Source organism: Eptatretus burgeri, chromosome 8, assembly GCF_056783735.1.
Source record: "Eptatretus burgeri isolate ZD-2024b chromosome 8, Ebu_testis_v1, whole genome shotgun sequence".
Classification (NCBI taxonomy): Eukaryota; Metazoa; Chordata; class Myxini; order Myxiniformes; family Myxinidae; genus Eptatretus; species Eptatretus burgeri.
This window is the reverse complement of record NC_140968.1, coordinates 2,041,867-2,057,383: the sequence shown is the minus strand read 5'-3', so window position 1 is coordinate 2,057,383 and position 15,517 is coordinate 2,041,867. Positions and strand designations below refer to the sequence as shown.

Sequence of the window (15,517 nt, the reverse complement as noted above, 5' to 3'; positions counted from 1 at the left end):
TCATGGTAACTAAAATATGCAGAATTATCCCCACAGCCGTTGCAAAGGCTCGGCCGAACGTCCTGTTACTATGGTAACTAAAATATGCAGAACTATCCCCACAGCCATTTCAAAGGCTCGGCCCAACGTCCTGTTGTCATGGTAACTAAAATATGCAGAATTATCCCCACAACCATTTCAAAGGCAAGGCTCCACGTCCCGTTGTTATGGTAACTAAAATATGCAGAATTATCCCCACAGCCGTTGCAAAGGCTCGGCCGAACGTCCTGTTGCTATGGTAACTAAAATATGCAGAACTATCCCCACAGCCGTTTCAAAGGCAAGGCCCAACGTCCTGTTGTTATGGTAACTAAAATATGAAGAACTATCCCCACAGCCGTTTCAAAAGCTAGGCCCAACGTCCTGTTGTTATGGTAACTAAAATCGGCAGAACTGGGCGGTGTAACAGAAAGAAATCGATAATAGATTATAACTGTACATTAAGAAAAAACAAAAAAACACACTGTAATATTTCTTTATAAAGACAAAAATTAAAATGTACGACATTTTACGCAAATATTCGTTTGGAAAATATATTTTAACGACGTTGATATTTATGAAGAAGAAGAAGAAGACGACGACCGTTCCTCATCCGATCTGAGGCCTTTTAAAATTTATTTTACTTTGTTTTATTTTTTTCACGTTTGTTTGTGACAGGTAAATGTTCGAGGGGTTCGTGGTTTAATGATATGATGTCACTCAGATTTTCATGAGACGTGACTGTTGTGAGGTTTTCCCTAAAGGATTTACATGTATTAATTTGTAGCGGTGAAACCTGCGAGTTCTCTGTTGGGAATTCGTGTTCCTTCTGTTTAACTGTTGAAGTCCTGTTACCAGTGATTGTGCAGCAAAGCAAGATGCAAGATGTCGTGGCGACAACGGAGCACATTCATTTCGAAATTGAGCTCGCCATGGATCTACAGCTCGGGGCTCAACCTCTACCTTTTCCCGGCATGGACAGTGAGTGACGAGCAGGAGGAGTTTGGGGGCAGGCACAGGGTGAGGAGTGTAATTGAGTTTTGGGGTGAGGATTAGAGGGGTGAGCGTTGTGGCGGGTGGCGTCAGAGAGGTGAGCGTTGTAGCGGGTGGTGTTTTGAGGGGTGAGCGTTGTGGCGGGTGGTGTCTGAGGGGTGAGCGTTGTAGCGGGTGGTGTCTGAGGGGTGAGCGTTGTAGCGGGTGGTGTCTGAGGGGTGAGCGTTGTAGCGGGTGGTGTCTGAGGGGTGAGCGTTGTAGCGGGTGGTGTCTGAGGGGTGAGCGTTGTAGCGGGTGGTGTCTGAGGGGTGAGCGTTGTAGCGGGTGGTGTCTGAGGGGTGAGCGTTGTGGCGGGTGGTGTTTGAGGGGTGAGCGTTGTGGCGGGTGGTGTCTGAGGGGTGAGCGTTGTAGCGGGTGGTGTCTGAGGGGTGAGCGTTGCAGCGGGTGGTGTCTGAGGGGTGAGCGTTGTAGCGGGTGGTGTCTGAGGGGTGAGCGTTGTGGCGGGTGGTGTTTTGAGGGGTGAGCGTTGTAGCGGGTGGTGTCTGAGGGGTGAGCGTTGTAGCGGGTGGTGTCTGAGGGGTGAGCGTTGTAGCGGGTGGTGTCTGAGGGGTGAGCGTTGTAGCGGGTGGTGTCTGAGGGGTGAGCGTTGTGGCGGGTGGTGTTTTGAGGGGTGAGCGTTGTAGCGGGTGGTGTCTGAGGGGTGAGCGTTGTAGCGGGTGGTGTCTGAGGGGTGAGCGTTGTGGCGGGTGGTGTTTTGAGGGGTGAGCGTTGTAGCGGGTGGTGTCTGAGGGGTGAGCGTTGTAGCGGGTGGTGTCTGAGGGGTGAGCGTTGTAGCGGGTGGTGTCTGAGGGGTGAGCGTTGTAGCAGGTGGTGTTTTGAGGGGTGAGCGTTGTAGCGGGTGGTGTCTGAGGGGTGAGCGTTGTAGCGGGTGGTGTCTGAGGGGTGAGCGTTGTAGCGGGTGGTGTCTGAGGGGTGAGCGTTGTAGCGGGTGGTGTCTGAGGGGTGAGCGTTGTAGCGGGTGGTGTCTGAGGGGTGAGCGTTGTGGCGGGTGGTGTTTTGAGGGGTGAGCGTTGAAGCGGGTGGTGGCTGAGGGGTGAGCGGTGTAGCGGGTGGTGTCTGAGGGGTGAGGGTTGTGGCGGGTGGTGTTTTGAGGGGTGAGCGTTGTAGCGGGTGGTGTCTGAGGGGTGAGCGTTGTAGCGGGTGGTGTCTGAGGGGTGAGCGTTGTAGCGGGTGGTGTCTGAGGGGTGAGCGTTGTAGCGGGTGGTGTCTGAGGGGTGAGCGTTGTGGCGGGTGGTGTCTTGAGGGGTGAGCGTTGTAGCGGGTGGTGTCTGAGGGGTGAGCGTTGTAGCGGGTGGTGTCTGAGGGGTGAGCGTTGTAGCGGGTGGTGTCTGAGGGGTGAGCGTTGTAGCGGGTGGTGTCTGAGGGTGAGCGTTGTAGCGGGTGGTGTTTTGAGGGGTGAGCGTTGTAGCGGGTGGTGTCTGAGGGGTGAGCGTTGTAGCGGGTGGTGTCTGAGGGGTGAGCGTTGTAGCGGGTGGTGTCTGAGGGGTGAGCGTTGTGGCGGGTGGTGTCTGAGGGGTGAGCGTTGTGGCGGGTGGTGTTTTGAGGGGTGAGCGTTGTAGCGGGTGGTGTCTGAGGGGTGAGCGTTGTAGCGGGTGGTGTCTGAGGGGTGAGCGTTGTAGCGGGTGGTGTCTGAGGGGTGAGCGTTGTAGCGGGTGGTGTCTGAGGGGTGAGCGTTGTAGCGGGTGGTGTCTGAGGGGTGAGCGTTGTAGCGGGTGGTGTCTGAGGGTGAGCGTTGTAGCGGGTGGTGTTTTGAGGGGTGAGCGTTGTAGCGGGTGGTGTTTTGAGGGGTGAGTGTTGAGGTGGGTGACGTCTGAGGAGTGAGCGTTGTGGCGGGTGATGTTTTGAGGGGTGAGCGTTGCGGCGGGTGGCGTTTGATGGGTGAGCGTTGCGGCGGGTGGCGTTTTGATGGGTGAGCGTTGGGGTGGGTGGCGTTTTGAGGGTGAGCGTTGTGGCGGGTGGCGTTTTGAGGGGTGAGCGTTGTAGCGGGTGGTGTTTTGAGGGGTGAGCGTTGTAGCGGGTGGTGTCTGAGGGGTGAGCGTTGTAGCGGGTGGTGTCTGAGGGGTGAGCGTTGTAGCGGGTGGTGTCTGAGGGGTGAGCGTTGTGGCGGGTGGTGTTTTGAGGGGTGAGCGTTGTAGCGGGTGGTGTCTGAGGGGTGAGCGTTGTAGCGGGTGGTGTCTGAGGGTGAGCGTTGTGGCGGGTGGTGTTTTGAGGGGTGAGCGTTGTAGCGGGTGGTGTCTGAGGGTGAGCGTTGTAGCGGGTGGTGTCTGAGGGGTGAGCGTTGTAGCGGGTGGTGTCTGAGGGGTGAGCGTTGTAGCAGGTGGTGTTTTGAGGGGTGAGCGTTGTAGCGGGTGGTGTCTGAGGGGTGAGCGTTGTAGCGGGTGGTGTCTGAGGGGTGAGCGTTGTAGCGGGTGGTGTCTGAGGGGTTAGCGTTGTAGCGGGTGGTGTCTGAGGGGTGAGCGTTGTAGCGGGTGGTGTCTGAGGGGTGAGCGTTGTGGCGGGTGGTGTCTTGAGCGGTGAGCGTTGTCGCGGGTGGTGTCTGAGGGGTGAGCGTTGTAGCGGGTGGTGTCTGAGGGGTGAGCGTTGTGCCGGGTGGTGTATTGCGGGGTGGGCGTTGTAGCGGGTGGGGTCTGAGGGGTGAGCGTTGTAGCGGGTGGTGTCTGAGGGGTGAGCGGTGTAGCGGGTGGTGTCTGAGGGGTGAGCGTTGTAGCGGGTGGTGTCTGAGGGGTGAGCGTTGTGGCGGGTGGTGTTTTGAGGGGTGAGCGTTGTAGCGGGTGGTGTCTGAGGGTGAGCGTTGTAGCGGGTGGTGTCTGAGGGTGAGCGTTGTAGCGGGTGGTGTCTGAGGGGTGAGCGTTGTAGCGGGTGGTGTCTGAGGGTGAGCGTTGTAGCGGGTGGTGTTTTGAGGGGTGAGCGTTGTAGCGGGTGGTGTCTGAGGGGTGAGCGTTGTAGCGGGTGGTGTCTGAGGGGTGAGCGTTGTAGCGGGTGGTGTCTGAGGGTGAGCGTTGTGGCGGGTGGTGTCTGAGGGGTGAGCGTTGTGGCGGGTGGTGTTTTGAGGGGTGAGCGTTGTAGCGGGTGGTGTCTGAGGGGTGAGCGTTGTAGCGGGTGGTGTCTGAGGGGTGAGCGTTGTAGCGGGTGGTGTCTGAGGGTGAGCGTTGTAGCGGGTGGTGTCTGAGGGTGAGCGTTGTAGCGGGTGGTGTTTGAGGGTGAGCGTTGTAGCGGGTGGTGTCTGAGGGTGAGCGTTGTAGCGGGTGGTGTCTGAGGGGTGAGCGTTGTAGCGGGTGGTGTCTGAGGGTGAGCGTTGTAGCGGGTGGTGTCTGAGGGGTGAGCGTTGTAGCGGGTGGTGTCTGAGGGTGAGCGTTGTAGCGGGTGGTGTCTGAGGGGTGAGCGTTGTAGCGGGTGGTGTCTGAGGGGTGAGCGTTGTAGCGGGTGGTGTCTGAGGGGTGAGCGTTGTAGCGGGTGGTGTCTGAGGGGTGAGCGTTGTAGCGGGTGGTGTCTGAGGGGTGAGCATTGTAGCGGGTGGTGTTTTGAGGGGTGAGCGTTGTAGCGGGTGGTGTCTGAGGGGTGAGCGTTGTAGCGGGTGGTGTCTGAGGGGTGAGCGTTGTAGCGGGTGGTGTCTGAGGGGTGAGCGTTGTAGCGGGTGGTGTCTGAGGGGTGAGCGTTGTAGCGGGTGGTGTCTGAGGGGTGAGCGTTGTGGCGGGTGGTGTTTGAGGGGTGAGCGTTGTAGCGGGTGGTGTCTGAGGGGTGAGCGTTGTAGCGGGTGGTGTCTGAGGGGTGAGCGTTGTAGCGGGTGGTGTCTGAGGGGTGAGCGTTGTAGCGGGTGGTGTCTGAGGGGTGAGCGTTGTAGCGGGTGGTGTCTGAGGGGTGAGCGTTGTAGCGGGTGGTGTCTGAGGGGTGAGCGTTGTAGCGGGTGGTGTCTGAGGGGTGAGCGTTGTAGCGGGTGGTGTCTGAGGGGTGAGCGTTGTAGCGGGTGGTGTTTTGAGGGGTGAGCGTTGTAGCGGGTGGTGTTTTGAGGGGTGAGTGTTGAGGTGGGTGACGTCTGAGGAGTGAGCGTTGTGGCGGGTGATGTTTTGAGGGGTGAGCGTTGCGGCGGGTGGCGTTTTGATGGGTGAGCGTTGCGGCGGGTGGCGTTTTGATGGGTGAGCGTTGGGGTGGGTGGCGTTTTGAGGGGTGAGCGTTGTGGCGGGTGGCGTTTGAGGGTGAGCGTTGCGGCGGGTGGTGTTTTGAGGGGTGATCGTTGCGACGGGTGGTGTTTTGAGGGGTGAGCGTTGTGGTGGGTGGCGTTTTGAGGGGTGAGCGTTGCGGCGGGTGGTGTTTTGAGGGGTGAGCGTTGCGGCGGGTGGTGTTTTGAGGGGTGAGCGTTGCGGCGGGTGGTGTTTTGAGGGGTGAGCGTTGTGGCAGGTGGCGTTTGAGGGGTGAGCGTTGTGACGGGTGGTGTCTGAGGGGTGAGCGTTGTAGCGGGTGGTGTTTTGAGGGGAGAGCGTTGTAGCGGGTGGTGTCGGAGGAGGGAGCGTGGTAGCGGGTGGAGTTTTGAGGGGTGAGCGTTGTGGCGGGTGGTGTCTGAGGGGTGGGCGTTGTAGCGGGTGGGGGTTTGTGGGGTGAGCGTTGTAGCGGGTGGTGTCTGAGCGGTGAGCATTGTAGCGGGTGGTGTCTGAGGGGTGAGCGTTGTAGCGGGTGGTCTCTGAGGGGTGAGCGTTGTAGCGGGTGGTGTTTTGAGGGGTGAGCGTTGTATCGGGTGGTGTCTGAGGGGTGAGCGTTGTAGCGGGTGGTGTTTTGAGGGGTGAGCGTTGTGACGGGTGGTGTCTGAGGGGTGAGCGTTGTAGCGGGTGGTGTTTTGAGGGGTGAGCGTTGTGACGGGTGGTGTCTGAGGGGTGAGCGTTGTGGCGGGTGGTGTCTGAGGGGTGAGCGTTGTAGCGGGTGGTGTTTTGAGGGGTGAGCGTTGTAGCGGGTGGTGTCTGAGCGGTGAGCGTTATGGCGGGTGGTGTCTGAGGGTGAGCGTTGTAGCGGGTGGTGTCTGAGGGTGAGCGTTGTAGCGGGTGGTGTTTTGAGGGGTGAGCGTTGTGGCGGGTGGTGTCTGAGGGGTGAGCGTTGTAGCGGGTGGTGTTTTGAGGGGTGAGCGTTGTAGCGGGTGGTGTCTGAGGGGTGAGCGTTGTAGCGGGTGGTGTCTGAGGGGTGAGCGTTGTGGCGGGTGGTGTTTTGAGGGGTGAGCGTTGTGGCGGGTGGTGTCTGAGGGTGAGCGTTGTAGCGGGTGGTGTTTTGAGGGGTGAGCGTTGTAGCGGGTGGTGTCTGAGGGGTGAGCGTTGTAGCGGGTGGTGTCTGAGGGGTGAGCGTTGTAGCGGGTGGTGTCTGAGGGGTGAGCGTTGTAGCGGGTGGTGTTTTGAGGGGTGAGCGTTGTGGCGGGTGGTGTCTGAGGGGTGAGCGTTGTAGCGGGTGGTGTTTTGAGGGGTGAGCGTTGTAGCGGGTGGTGTCTGAGGGGTGAGCGTTGCGGCGGTTGGCGTTTTGATGGGTGAGCGTTGGGGTGGGTGGCGTTTTGATGGGTGAGCGTTGCGGCGGGTGGCGTTTTGATGGGTGAGCGTTGGGGTGGGTGGCGTTTTGAGGGGTGAGCGTTGTGGCGGGTGGCGTTTTGAGGGGTGAGCGTTGCGGCGGGTGGTGTTTTGAGGGGTGAGCGTTGTGGTGGGTGGCGTTTTGAGGGGTGAGCGTTGCGGCGGGTGGTGTTTTGAGGGGTGAGCGTTGCGGCGGGTGGTGTTTTGAGGGGTGAGCGTTGTGGCAGGTGGCGTTTTGAGGGGTGAGCGTTGTGACGGGTGGTGTCTGAGAGGTGAGCGTTGTAGCGGGTGGTGTTTTGAGGGGTGAGCGTTGTGGCGGGTGGTGTCTGAGGGGTGAGCGTTGTAGCGGGTGGTGTTTTGAGGGGTGAGCGTTGTAGCGGGTGGTGTCTGAGGGGTGAGCGTTGTAGCGGGTGGTGTTTTGAGGGGTGAGCGTTGTGGCGGGTGGTGTCTGAGGGGTGAGCGTTGTAGCGGGTGGTGTTTTGAGGGGTGAGCGTTGTCGCGGGTGGTGTCTGAGGGGTGAGCGTTGTAGCGGGTGGTGTCTGAGGGGTGAGCGTTGTAGCGGGTGGTGTCTGAGGGGTGAGCGTTGTAGCGGGTGGTGTCTGAGGGGTGAGCGTTGTAGCGGGTGGTGTCTGAGGGGTGTGCGTTGTAGCGGGTGGTGTTTTGCGGGGTGAGCGTTGCAGCGGGTGGTGTTTTGAGGGGTGAGCGCTGTAGCGGGTGGTGTCTGACGGTTGAGCGTTGAAGCGGGTGGTGACTGAGCGGTGAGCGTTGTGGCGGGTGGTGTCTGAGGGGTGAGCGTTGTAGCGGGTGGTGTCTGAGGGGTGAGCGTTGTGGCGGGTGGTGTTTTGAGGGGTGAGCGTTGTAGCGGGTGGTGTCTGAGGGGTGAGCGTTGTGGCGGGTGGTGTTTTGAGGGGTGAGCGTTGTGGCGGGTGGTGTCTGAGGGGTGAGCGTTGTAGCGGGTGGTGTCTGAGGGGTGAGCGTTGTAGCGGGTGGTGTTTTGAGGGGTGAGCGTTGTGGCGGGTGGTGTCTTAAGGGTGAGCGTTGTAGCGGGTGGTGTCTGAGGGGTGAGCGTTGTAGCGGGTGGTGTCTGAGGGGTGAGCGTTGTAGCGGGTGGTGTTTTGAGGGGTGAGCGTTGTAGCGGGTGGCGTTTTGAGGGGTGAGCGTTGTGACGGGTGGTGTCTGAGAGGTGAGCGTTGTAGCGGGTGGTGTTTTGAGGGGTGAGCGTTGTGGCGGGTGGCGTTTTGAGGGGTGAGCGTTGTGGCGGGTGGTGTTTTGAGGGGTGAGCGTTGCGGCGGGTGACGTTTGAGGGGTGAGCGTTGTAGCGGGTGGTGTCTGAGGGGTGAGCGTTGTAGCGGGTGGTGTCTGTGGGGTGAGCGTTGTAGCGGGTGGTGTCTGAGGGGTGAGCGTTGTAGCGGGTGGCGTTGAGGGGTGAGCGTTGTGGCGGGTGGTGTTTTGAGGGGTGAGCGTTGTGGTGGGTGACGTTTGAGGGGTGAGCGTTGTAGCGGGTGGTGTCTGAGGGGTGAGCGTTGTAGCGGGTGGTGTCTGAGGGGTGAGCGTTGTAGCGGGTGGTGTCTGAGGGGTGAGCGTTGTAGCGGGTGGCGTTTTGAGGGGTGAGCGTTGTGGCGGGTGGTGTTTTGAGGGGTGAGCGTTGTGGTGGGTGGCGTTTTGAGGGGTGAGCGTTGCGGCGGGTGGTGTTTTGAGGGGTGAGCGTTGTGGCGTGTGGTGTTTTGAGGGGTGAGCGTTGTGGCGGGTGGTGTTTTGAGGGGTGAGCGTTGCGGCGGGTGACGTTTGAGGGGTGAGCGTTGTAGCGGGTGGTGTTTTGAGGGGTGAGCGTTGTAGCGGGTGGTGTCTGAGGGGTGAGCGTTGTGGCGGGTGGTGTCTGAGGGGTGAGCGTTGTAGCGGGTGGTGTCTGAGGGGTGAGCGTTGTAGCGGGTGGTGTTTTGAGGGGTGAGCGTTGTAGCGGGTGGTGTCTGAGGGGTGAGCGTTGTAGCGGGTGGTGTCTGAGGGGTGAGCGTTGTAGCGGGTGGTGTCTGAGGGGTGAGCGTTGTAGCGGGTGGTGTCTGAGGGGTGAGCGTTGTAGCGGGTGGTGTCTGAGGGGTGAGCGTTGTAGCGGGTGGTGTTTTGAGGGGTGAGCGTTGTAGCGGGTGGTGTTTTGAGGGGTGAGTGTTGAGGTGGGTGACGTCTGAGGAGTGAGCGTTGTGGCGGGTGATGTTTTGAGGGGTGAGCGTTGCGGCGGGTGGCGTTTTGATGGGTGAGCGTTGCGGCGGGTGGCGTTTTGATGGGTGAGCGTTGGGGTGGGTGGCGTTTTGAGGGGTGAGCGTTGTGGCGGGTGGCGTTTGAGGGGTGAGCGTTGCGGCGGGTGGTGTTTTGAGGGGTGATCGTTGCGACGGGTGGTGTTTTGAGGGGTGAGCGTTGTGGTGGGTGGCGTTTTGAGGGGTGAGCGTTGCAGCGGGTGGTGTTTTGAGGGGTGAGTGTTGCGGCGGGTGGTGTTTTGAGGGGTGAGCGTTGCGGCGGGTGGTGTTTTGAGGGGTGAGCGTTGTGGCAGGTGGCGTTTTGAGGGGTGAGCGTTGTGACGGGTGGTGTCTGAGGGGTGAGCGTTGTAGCGGGTGGTGTTTTGAGGGGTGAGCGTTGTAGCGGGTGGTGTTTTGAGGGTGAGCGTTGTGGCGGGTGGTGTTTTGAGGGGTGAGCGTTGTGGCGGGTGGTGTCTGAGGGGTGAGCGTTGTAGCGGGTGGTGTTTTGAGGGGTGAGCGTTGTAGCGGGTGGTGTCTGAGGGGTGAGCATTGTAGCGGGTGGTGTCTGAGGGGTGAGCGTTGTAGCGGGTGGTGTCTGAGGGGTGAGCGTTGTAGCGGGTGGTGTTTTGAGGGGTGAGCGTTGTGACGGGTGGTGTCTGAGGGGTGAGCGTTGTAGCGGGTGGTGTTTTGAGGGGTGAGCGTTGTGACGGGTGGTGTCTGAGGGGTGAGCGTTGTAGCGGGTGGTGTTTTGAGGGGTGAGCGTTGTGGCGGGTGGTGTCTGAGGGGTGAGCGTTGTGGCGGGTGGTGTCTGAGGGGTGAGCGTTGTAGCGGGTGGTGTTTTGAGGGGTGAGCGTTGTAGCGGGTGGTGTCTGAGCGGTGAGCGTTGTAGCGGGTGGTGTCTGAGGGGTGAGCGTTGTAGCGGGTGGTGTCTGAGGGGTGAGCGTTGTAGCGGGTGGTGTTTTGAGGGGTGAGCGTTGTAGCGGGTGGCGTTTTGAGGGGTGAGCGTTGTGGCAGGTGGTGTTTTGAGGGGTGAGCGTTGTGGTGGGTGGCGTTTTGAGGGGTGAGCGTTGCGGCGGGTGGTGTTTTGAGGGGTGAGCGTTGTGGCGGGTGGCGTTTTGAGGGGTGAGCGTTGTGGCGGGTGGTGTTTTGAGGGGTGAGCGTTGCGGCGGGTGACGTTTGAGGGGTGAGCGTTGTAGCGGGTGGTGTTTTGAGGGGTGAGCGTTGTAGCGGGTGGTGTCTGAGGGTGAGCGTTGTGGCGGGTGGTGTTTTGAGGGTGAGCGTTGTGGCGGGTGGTGTCTGAGGGGTGAGCGTTGTAGCGGGTGGTGTCTGAGGGGTGAGCGTTGTAGCGGGTGGTGTTTTGAGGGGTGAGCGCTGTGGCGGGTGGTGTCTGAGGGGTGAGCGTTGCAGCGGGTGGTGTTTTGAGGGGTGAGCGTTGTAGCGGGTGGTGTCTGAGGGGTGTGCGTTGTAACGGGTCGTGTCTGAGCCGCGTGCGTTGTAGCGGGTGGTGTCTGAGGGTGAGCGTTGTAGCGGGTGGTGTTTTGAGGGGTGAGCGTTGTGGCGGGTGGTGTCTGAGGGTGAGCGTTGTAGCGGGTGGTGTTTTGAGGGGTGAGCGTTGTAGCGGGTGGTGTCTGAGGGGGGAGCGTTGTGGCGGGTGGTGTCTGAGGGGTGAGCGTTGTAGCGGGTGGTGTTTTGAGGGGTGAGCGTTGTAGCGGGTGGTGTTTTGAGGGGTGAGCGTTGTGGCGGGTGGTGTCTGAGGGGTGAGCGTTGTAGCGGGTGGTGTTTTGAGGGGTGAGCGTTGTAGCGGGTGGTGTCTGACGGGTGAGCGTTGCGGCGGTTGGCGTCTTGATGGGTGAGCGTTGCGGTGGGTGGCGTTTTGATGGGTGAGCGTTGCGGCGGGTGGCGTTTTGATGGGTGAGCGTTGGGGTGGGTGGCGTTTTGAGGGGTGAGCGTTGTGGCGGGTGGCGTTTTGAGGGGTGAGCGTTGCGGCGGGTGGTGTTTTGAGGGGTGAGCGTTGTGGTGGGTGGCGTTTTGAGGGGTGAGCGTTGCGGCGGGTGGTGTTTTGAGGGGTGAGCGTTGTGGCGGGTGGCGTTTTGAGGGGTGAGCGTTGCGGCGGGTGGTGTTTTGAGGGGTGAGCGTTGCGGCGGGTGGTGTTTTGAGGGGTGAGCGTTGTGGCAGGTGGCGTTTGAGGGGTGAGCGTTGTGACGGGTGGTGTCTGAGAGGTGAGCGTTGTAGCGGGTGGTGTTTTGAGGGGTGAGCGTTGTGGCGGGTGGTGTCTGAGGGTGAGCGTTGTAGCGGGTGGTGTTTTGAGGGGTGAGCGTTGTAGCGGGTGGTGTCTGAGGGTGAGCGTTGTAGCGGGTGGTGTTTTGAGGGGTGAGCGTTGTGGCGGGTGGTGTCTGAGGGGTGAGCGTTGTAGCGGGTGGTGTTTTGAGGGGTGAGCGTTGTAGCGGGTGGTGTCTGAGGGGTGAGCGTTGTAGCGGGTGGTGTCTGAGGGGTGAGCGTTGTAGCGGGTGGTGTCTGAGGGGTGAGCGTTGTAGCGGGTGGTGTCTGAGGGGTGAGCGTTGTAGCGGGTGGTGTTTTGAGGGGTGAGCGTTGCAGCGGGTGGTGTTTTGAGGGGTGAGCGTTGTAGCGGGTGGTGTCTGAGGGGTGAGCGTTGTGGCGGGTGGTGTTTTGAGGCGTGAGCGTTGTGGCGGGTGGTGTCTGAGGGGTGAGCGTTGTGGCGGGTGGTGTTTTGAGGGGTGAGCGTTGTGGCGGGTGGTGTCTGAGGGGTGAGCGTTGTGGCGGGTGGTGTTTTGAGGGGTGAGCGTTGTGGCGGGTGGTGTCTGAGGGGTGAGCGTTGTAGCGGGTGGTGTCTGAGGGGTGAGCGTTGTAGCGGGTGGTGTTTTGAGGGGTGAGCGTTGTAGCGGGTGGTGTCTGAGGGGTGAGCGTTGTAGCGGGTGGTGTCTGAGGGGTGAGCGTTGTAGCGGGTGGTGTCTGAGGGGTGAGCGTTGTAGCGGGTGGTGTTTTGAGGGGTGAGCGTTGTTGCGGGTGGCGTTTTGAGGGGTGAGCGTTGTGACGGGTGGTGTCTGAGAGGTGAGCGTTGTAGCGGGTGGTGTTTTGAGGGGTGAGCGTTGTGGCGGGTGGCGTTTTGAGGGGTGAGAGTTGTGGCGGGTGGTCTTTTGAGGGGTGAGCGTTGCGGCGGGTGACGTTTGAGGGGTGAGCGTTGTAGCGGGTGGTGTCTGAGGGGTGAGCGTTGTAGCGGGTGGTGTCTGAGGGGTGAGCGTTGTAGCGGGTGGTGTCTGAGGGGTGAGCGTTGTAGCGGGTGGTGTTTTGAGGGGTGAGCATTGTAGCGGGTGGCGTTTTGAGGGGTGAACGTTGTGGCGGGTGGTGTTTTGAGGGGTGAGCGTTGTGGTGGGTGGCGTTTTGAGGGGTGAGCGTTGCGGCGGGTGGTGTTTTGAGGGGTGAGCGTTGTGGCGGGTGGCGTTTTGAGGGGTGAGCGTTGTGGCGGGTGGTGTTTTGAGGGGTGAGCGTTGCGGCGGGTGACGTTGAGGGTGAGCGTTGTAGCGGGTGGTGTTTTGAGGGGTGAGCGTTGTAGCGGGTGGTGTCTGAGGGGTGAGCGTTGTGGCGGGTGGTGTTTTGAGGGGTGAGCGTTGTGGCGGGTGGTGTCTGAGGGGTGGCGTTGTAGCGGGTGGTGTCTGAGGGGTGAGCGTTGTAGCGGGTGGTGTCTGAGGGGTGAGCGTTGTAGCGGGTGGTGTTTTGAGGGGTGGCGTTGTAGCGGGTGGCGTTTGAGGGGTGAGCGTTGTGGCGGGTGGTGTTTTGAGGGGTGAGCGTTGTGGTGGGTGGCGTTTTGAGGGGTGAGCGTTGCGGCGGGTGGTGTTTTGAGGGGTGAGCGTTGTGGCGGGTGGCGTTTTGAGGGTGAGCTTTGTAGCGGGTGGCGTTTGAGGGGTGAGCGTTGTGGCGGGTGGTGTTTTGAGGGTGGCGTTGTGGTGGGTGGCGTTTTGAGGGTGAGCGTTGCGGAGGGTGGTGTTTTGAGGGGTGAGCGTTGTAGCGGGTGGTGTCTGAGGGGTGAGCGTTGTAGCGGGTGGTGTTTTGAGGGGTGAGCGTTGTAGCGGGTGGCGTTTGAGGGGTGAGCGTTGTGGCGGGTGGTGGTTTGAGGGGTGAGCGTTGTGGTGGGTGGCGTTTTGAGGGGTGAGCGTTGCGGCGGGTGGTGTTTTGAGGGGTGAGCGTTGTGGCGGGTGGCGTTTTGAGGGGTGAGCGTTGTGGCGGGTGGTGTTTTGAGGGGTGAGCGTTGCGGCGGGTGACGTTTGAGGGTGAGCGTTGTAGCGGGTGGTGTTTTGAGGGGTGAGCGTTGTAGCGGGTGGTGTCTGAGGGGTGAGCGTTGTGGCGGGTGCGGTTTTGAGGGGTGAGCGTTGTGGCGGGTGGTGTCTGAGGGGTGAGCGTTGTGGCGGGTGGTGTTTTGAGGGGTGAGCGTTGTGGCGGGTGGTGTTTTGAGGGGTGAGCGTTGTAGCGGGTGGTGTCTGAGGGGTGAGCGTTGTGGCGCGTGGTGTTTTGAGGGGTGAGCGTTGTGGCGGGTGGTGTCTGAGGGGTGAGCGTTGTAGCGGGTGGTGTCTGAGGGTGAGCGTTGTAGCGGGTGGTGTCTGAGGGGTGAGCGCTGTAGCGGGTGGTGTTTTGAGGGGTGAGCGTTGTAGCGGGTGGCGTTTTGAGGGGTGAGCGTTGTGACGGGTGGTGTCTGAGAGGTGAGCGTTGTAGCGGGTGGTGTTTTGAGGGGTGAGCGTTGTGGCGGGTGGCGTTTTGAGGGGTGAGCGTTGTGGCGGGTGGTGTTTTGAGGGGTGATCGTTGTGGTGGGTGGCGTTTTGAGGGGTGAGCGTTGCGGCGGGTGGTGTTTTGAGGGGTGAGCGTTGTGGCGGGTGGCGTTTTGAGGGGTGAGCGTTGTGGCGGGTGGTGTTTTGAGGGGTGAGCGTTGCGGCGGGTGACGTTTGAGGGGTGAGCGTTGTAGCGGGTGGTGTTTTGAGGGGTGAGCGTTGTAGCGGGTGGTGTCTGAGGGGTGAGCGTTGTGGCGGGTGGTGTTTTGAGGGGTGAGCGTTGTGGCGGGTGGTGTCTGAGGGGTGAGCGTTGTAGCGGGTGGTGTCTGAGGGGTGAGCGTTGTAGCGGGTGGTGTTTTGAGGGGTGAGCGTTGTGGCGGGTGGTGTCTGAGGGGTGAGCGTTGTAGCGGGTGGTGTTTTGAGGGGTGAGCGTTGTAGCGGGTGGTGTTTTGAGGGGTGAGCGTTGTAGCGGGTGGTGTCTGAGGGGTGAGCGTTGTAGCGGGTGGTGTCTGAGGGGTGAGCGTTGTAGCGGGTGGTGTCTGAGGGGTGAGCGTTGTAGCGGGTGGTGTTTTGAGGGTGAGCGTTGTAGCGGGTGGCGTTTTGAGGGGTGAGCGTTGTGGCGGGTGGTGTTTTGAGGGGTGAGCGTTGTGGTGGGTGGCGTTTTGAGGGGTGAGCGTTGCGGCGGGTGGTGTTTTGAGGGTGAGCGTTGTGGCGGGTGGCGTTTTGAGGGGTGAGCGTTGTGGCGGGTGGTGTTTTGAGGGGTGAGCGTTGCGGCGGGTGACGTTTGTGGGTTGAGCGATGTAGTCGGTGGTGTCTGAGGGGTGAGCGTTGTAGCGGGTGGTGTCTGAGGGGTGAGCGTTGTAGCGGGTGGTGTTTTGAGGGGTGAGCGTTGTAGCGGGTGGCGTTTTGAGGGTTGAGCGTTGTGGCGGGTGGTGTTTTGAGGGATTAGTGTTGCGGCGGGTGACGTCTGAGGGGTGAGCGTTGCGGCGGGTGGTGTTTTAAGGGGTGAGCGTTGCGGCGGGTGATGTTTTGAGGGGTGAGCATGACGGCGGGTGGTTTTTGAGGGGTGAGCGTTGTGGCGTTTTGAGGGGTGAGCGTTATGGCGGGTGGTTTTTGAGGGGTGAGCGTTGTGGCGGGTGGCTTTTGAGGGGTGAGCGTTGTGGCGGGTGGCTTTTGAGGGGTGAGCGTTGCGGCGGGTGGTGTTTTGAGGGGTGAGCGTTGCGGCGGGTGGCGTCAGAGGGGTGAGCGTTGCGGCCGGTGGAGTTTTGAGGGGTGAGCGTTGCGGCGAGTGGTGTTTTGAGGGGTGAGCGTTGCGGCGGGTGGTGTTTTGCGGCGGGTGGCGTCAGAGGGGTGAGCGTTGCAGCCGGTGGCGTCTGTGGGGTGAGCGTTGCTGCGGGTGGCGTCTGAGGGGTGAGCGTTGCGGCGGGTGGTGTTTTGAGGGGTGAGCGTTGCGGCGGGTGATGATTGTGGGGTGAGCTTTACAGTGGGTGACTGACGTCTGAGGGGTGAGTGTTGTTGCGGGTGGTGTCTGAGGGGTGAGCGTTGTAGCTCACCACTCTCCTTGTCTCCTTGTCTGTTTCACTCAATAACTCTCTCACCACTCTCCTTGTCTGTTTCCCTTTCAGAGTCTGGAGCTGCTGTTTGTGAATTCTTTGTTCGAGGCATCTGTGGCCGTGGTAAGTGTCACTTTGGGTGATAATCTGAATTTTGAGAGGGAGTGATCTGTTGGGTGGGGTGTTGGTTGGGGGGAGGGGAGAGAGATGAGATGAGAAGAGAAAAAAAAATATGATGAAGAGAAGAGAGGATAATCGGATCAAGGAGGGTATAGGTGTGGTGAGAAGAAGTCTGGTTGTGTCGGATTAAACAGCTGGTGTGGCCAGGTTTTGTTCTTGGGGAGGTGAGG

At 60.6% G+C, this 15,517-nt stretch overlaps 1 protein-coding gene across 1 annotated transcript in view; it reads left to right on the top strand.

The window, feature by feature from the left end:
• The first annotated feature begins 555 nt into the window (after window positions 1-555).
• Window positions 556-15,517, top strand: part of CPSF4 (cleavage and polyadenylation specific factor 4) — a 32,616-nt gene continuing 17,654 nt past the window's right edge. The window contains exons 1-3 of the mRNA XM_085890564.1: window positions 556-696; window positions 877-999; window positions 15,240-15,290. Of these exons, the coding sequence (XP_085746690.1) occupies window positions 897-999; window positions 15,240-15,290 (154 nt within the window). The 5' untranslated portion in view covers window positions 556-696; window positions 877-896. The remainder of the gene's footprint in view (window positions 697-876; window positions 1,000-15,239; window positions 15,291-15,517) is intronic.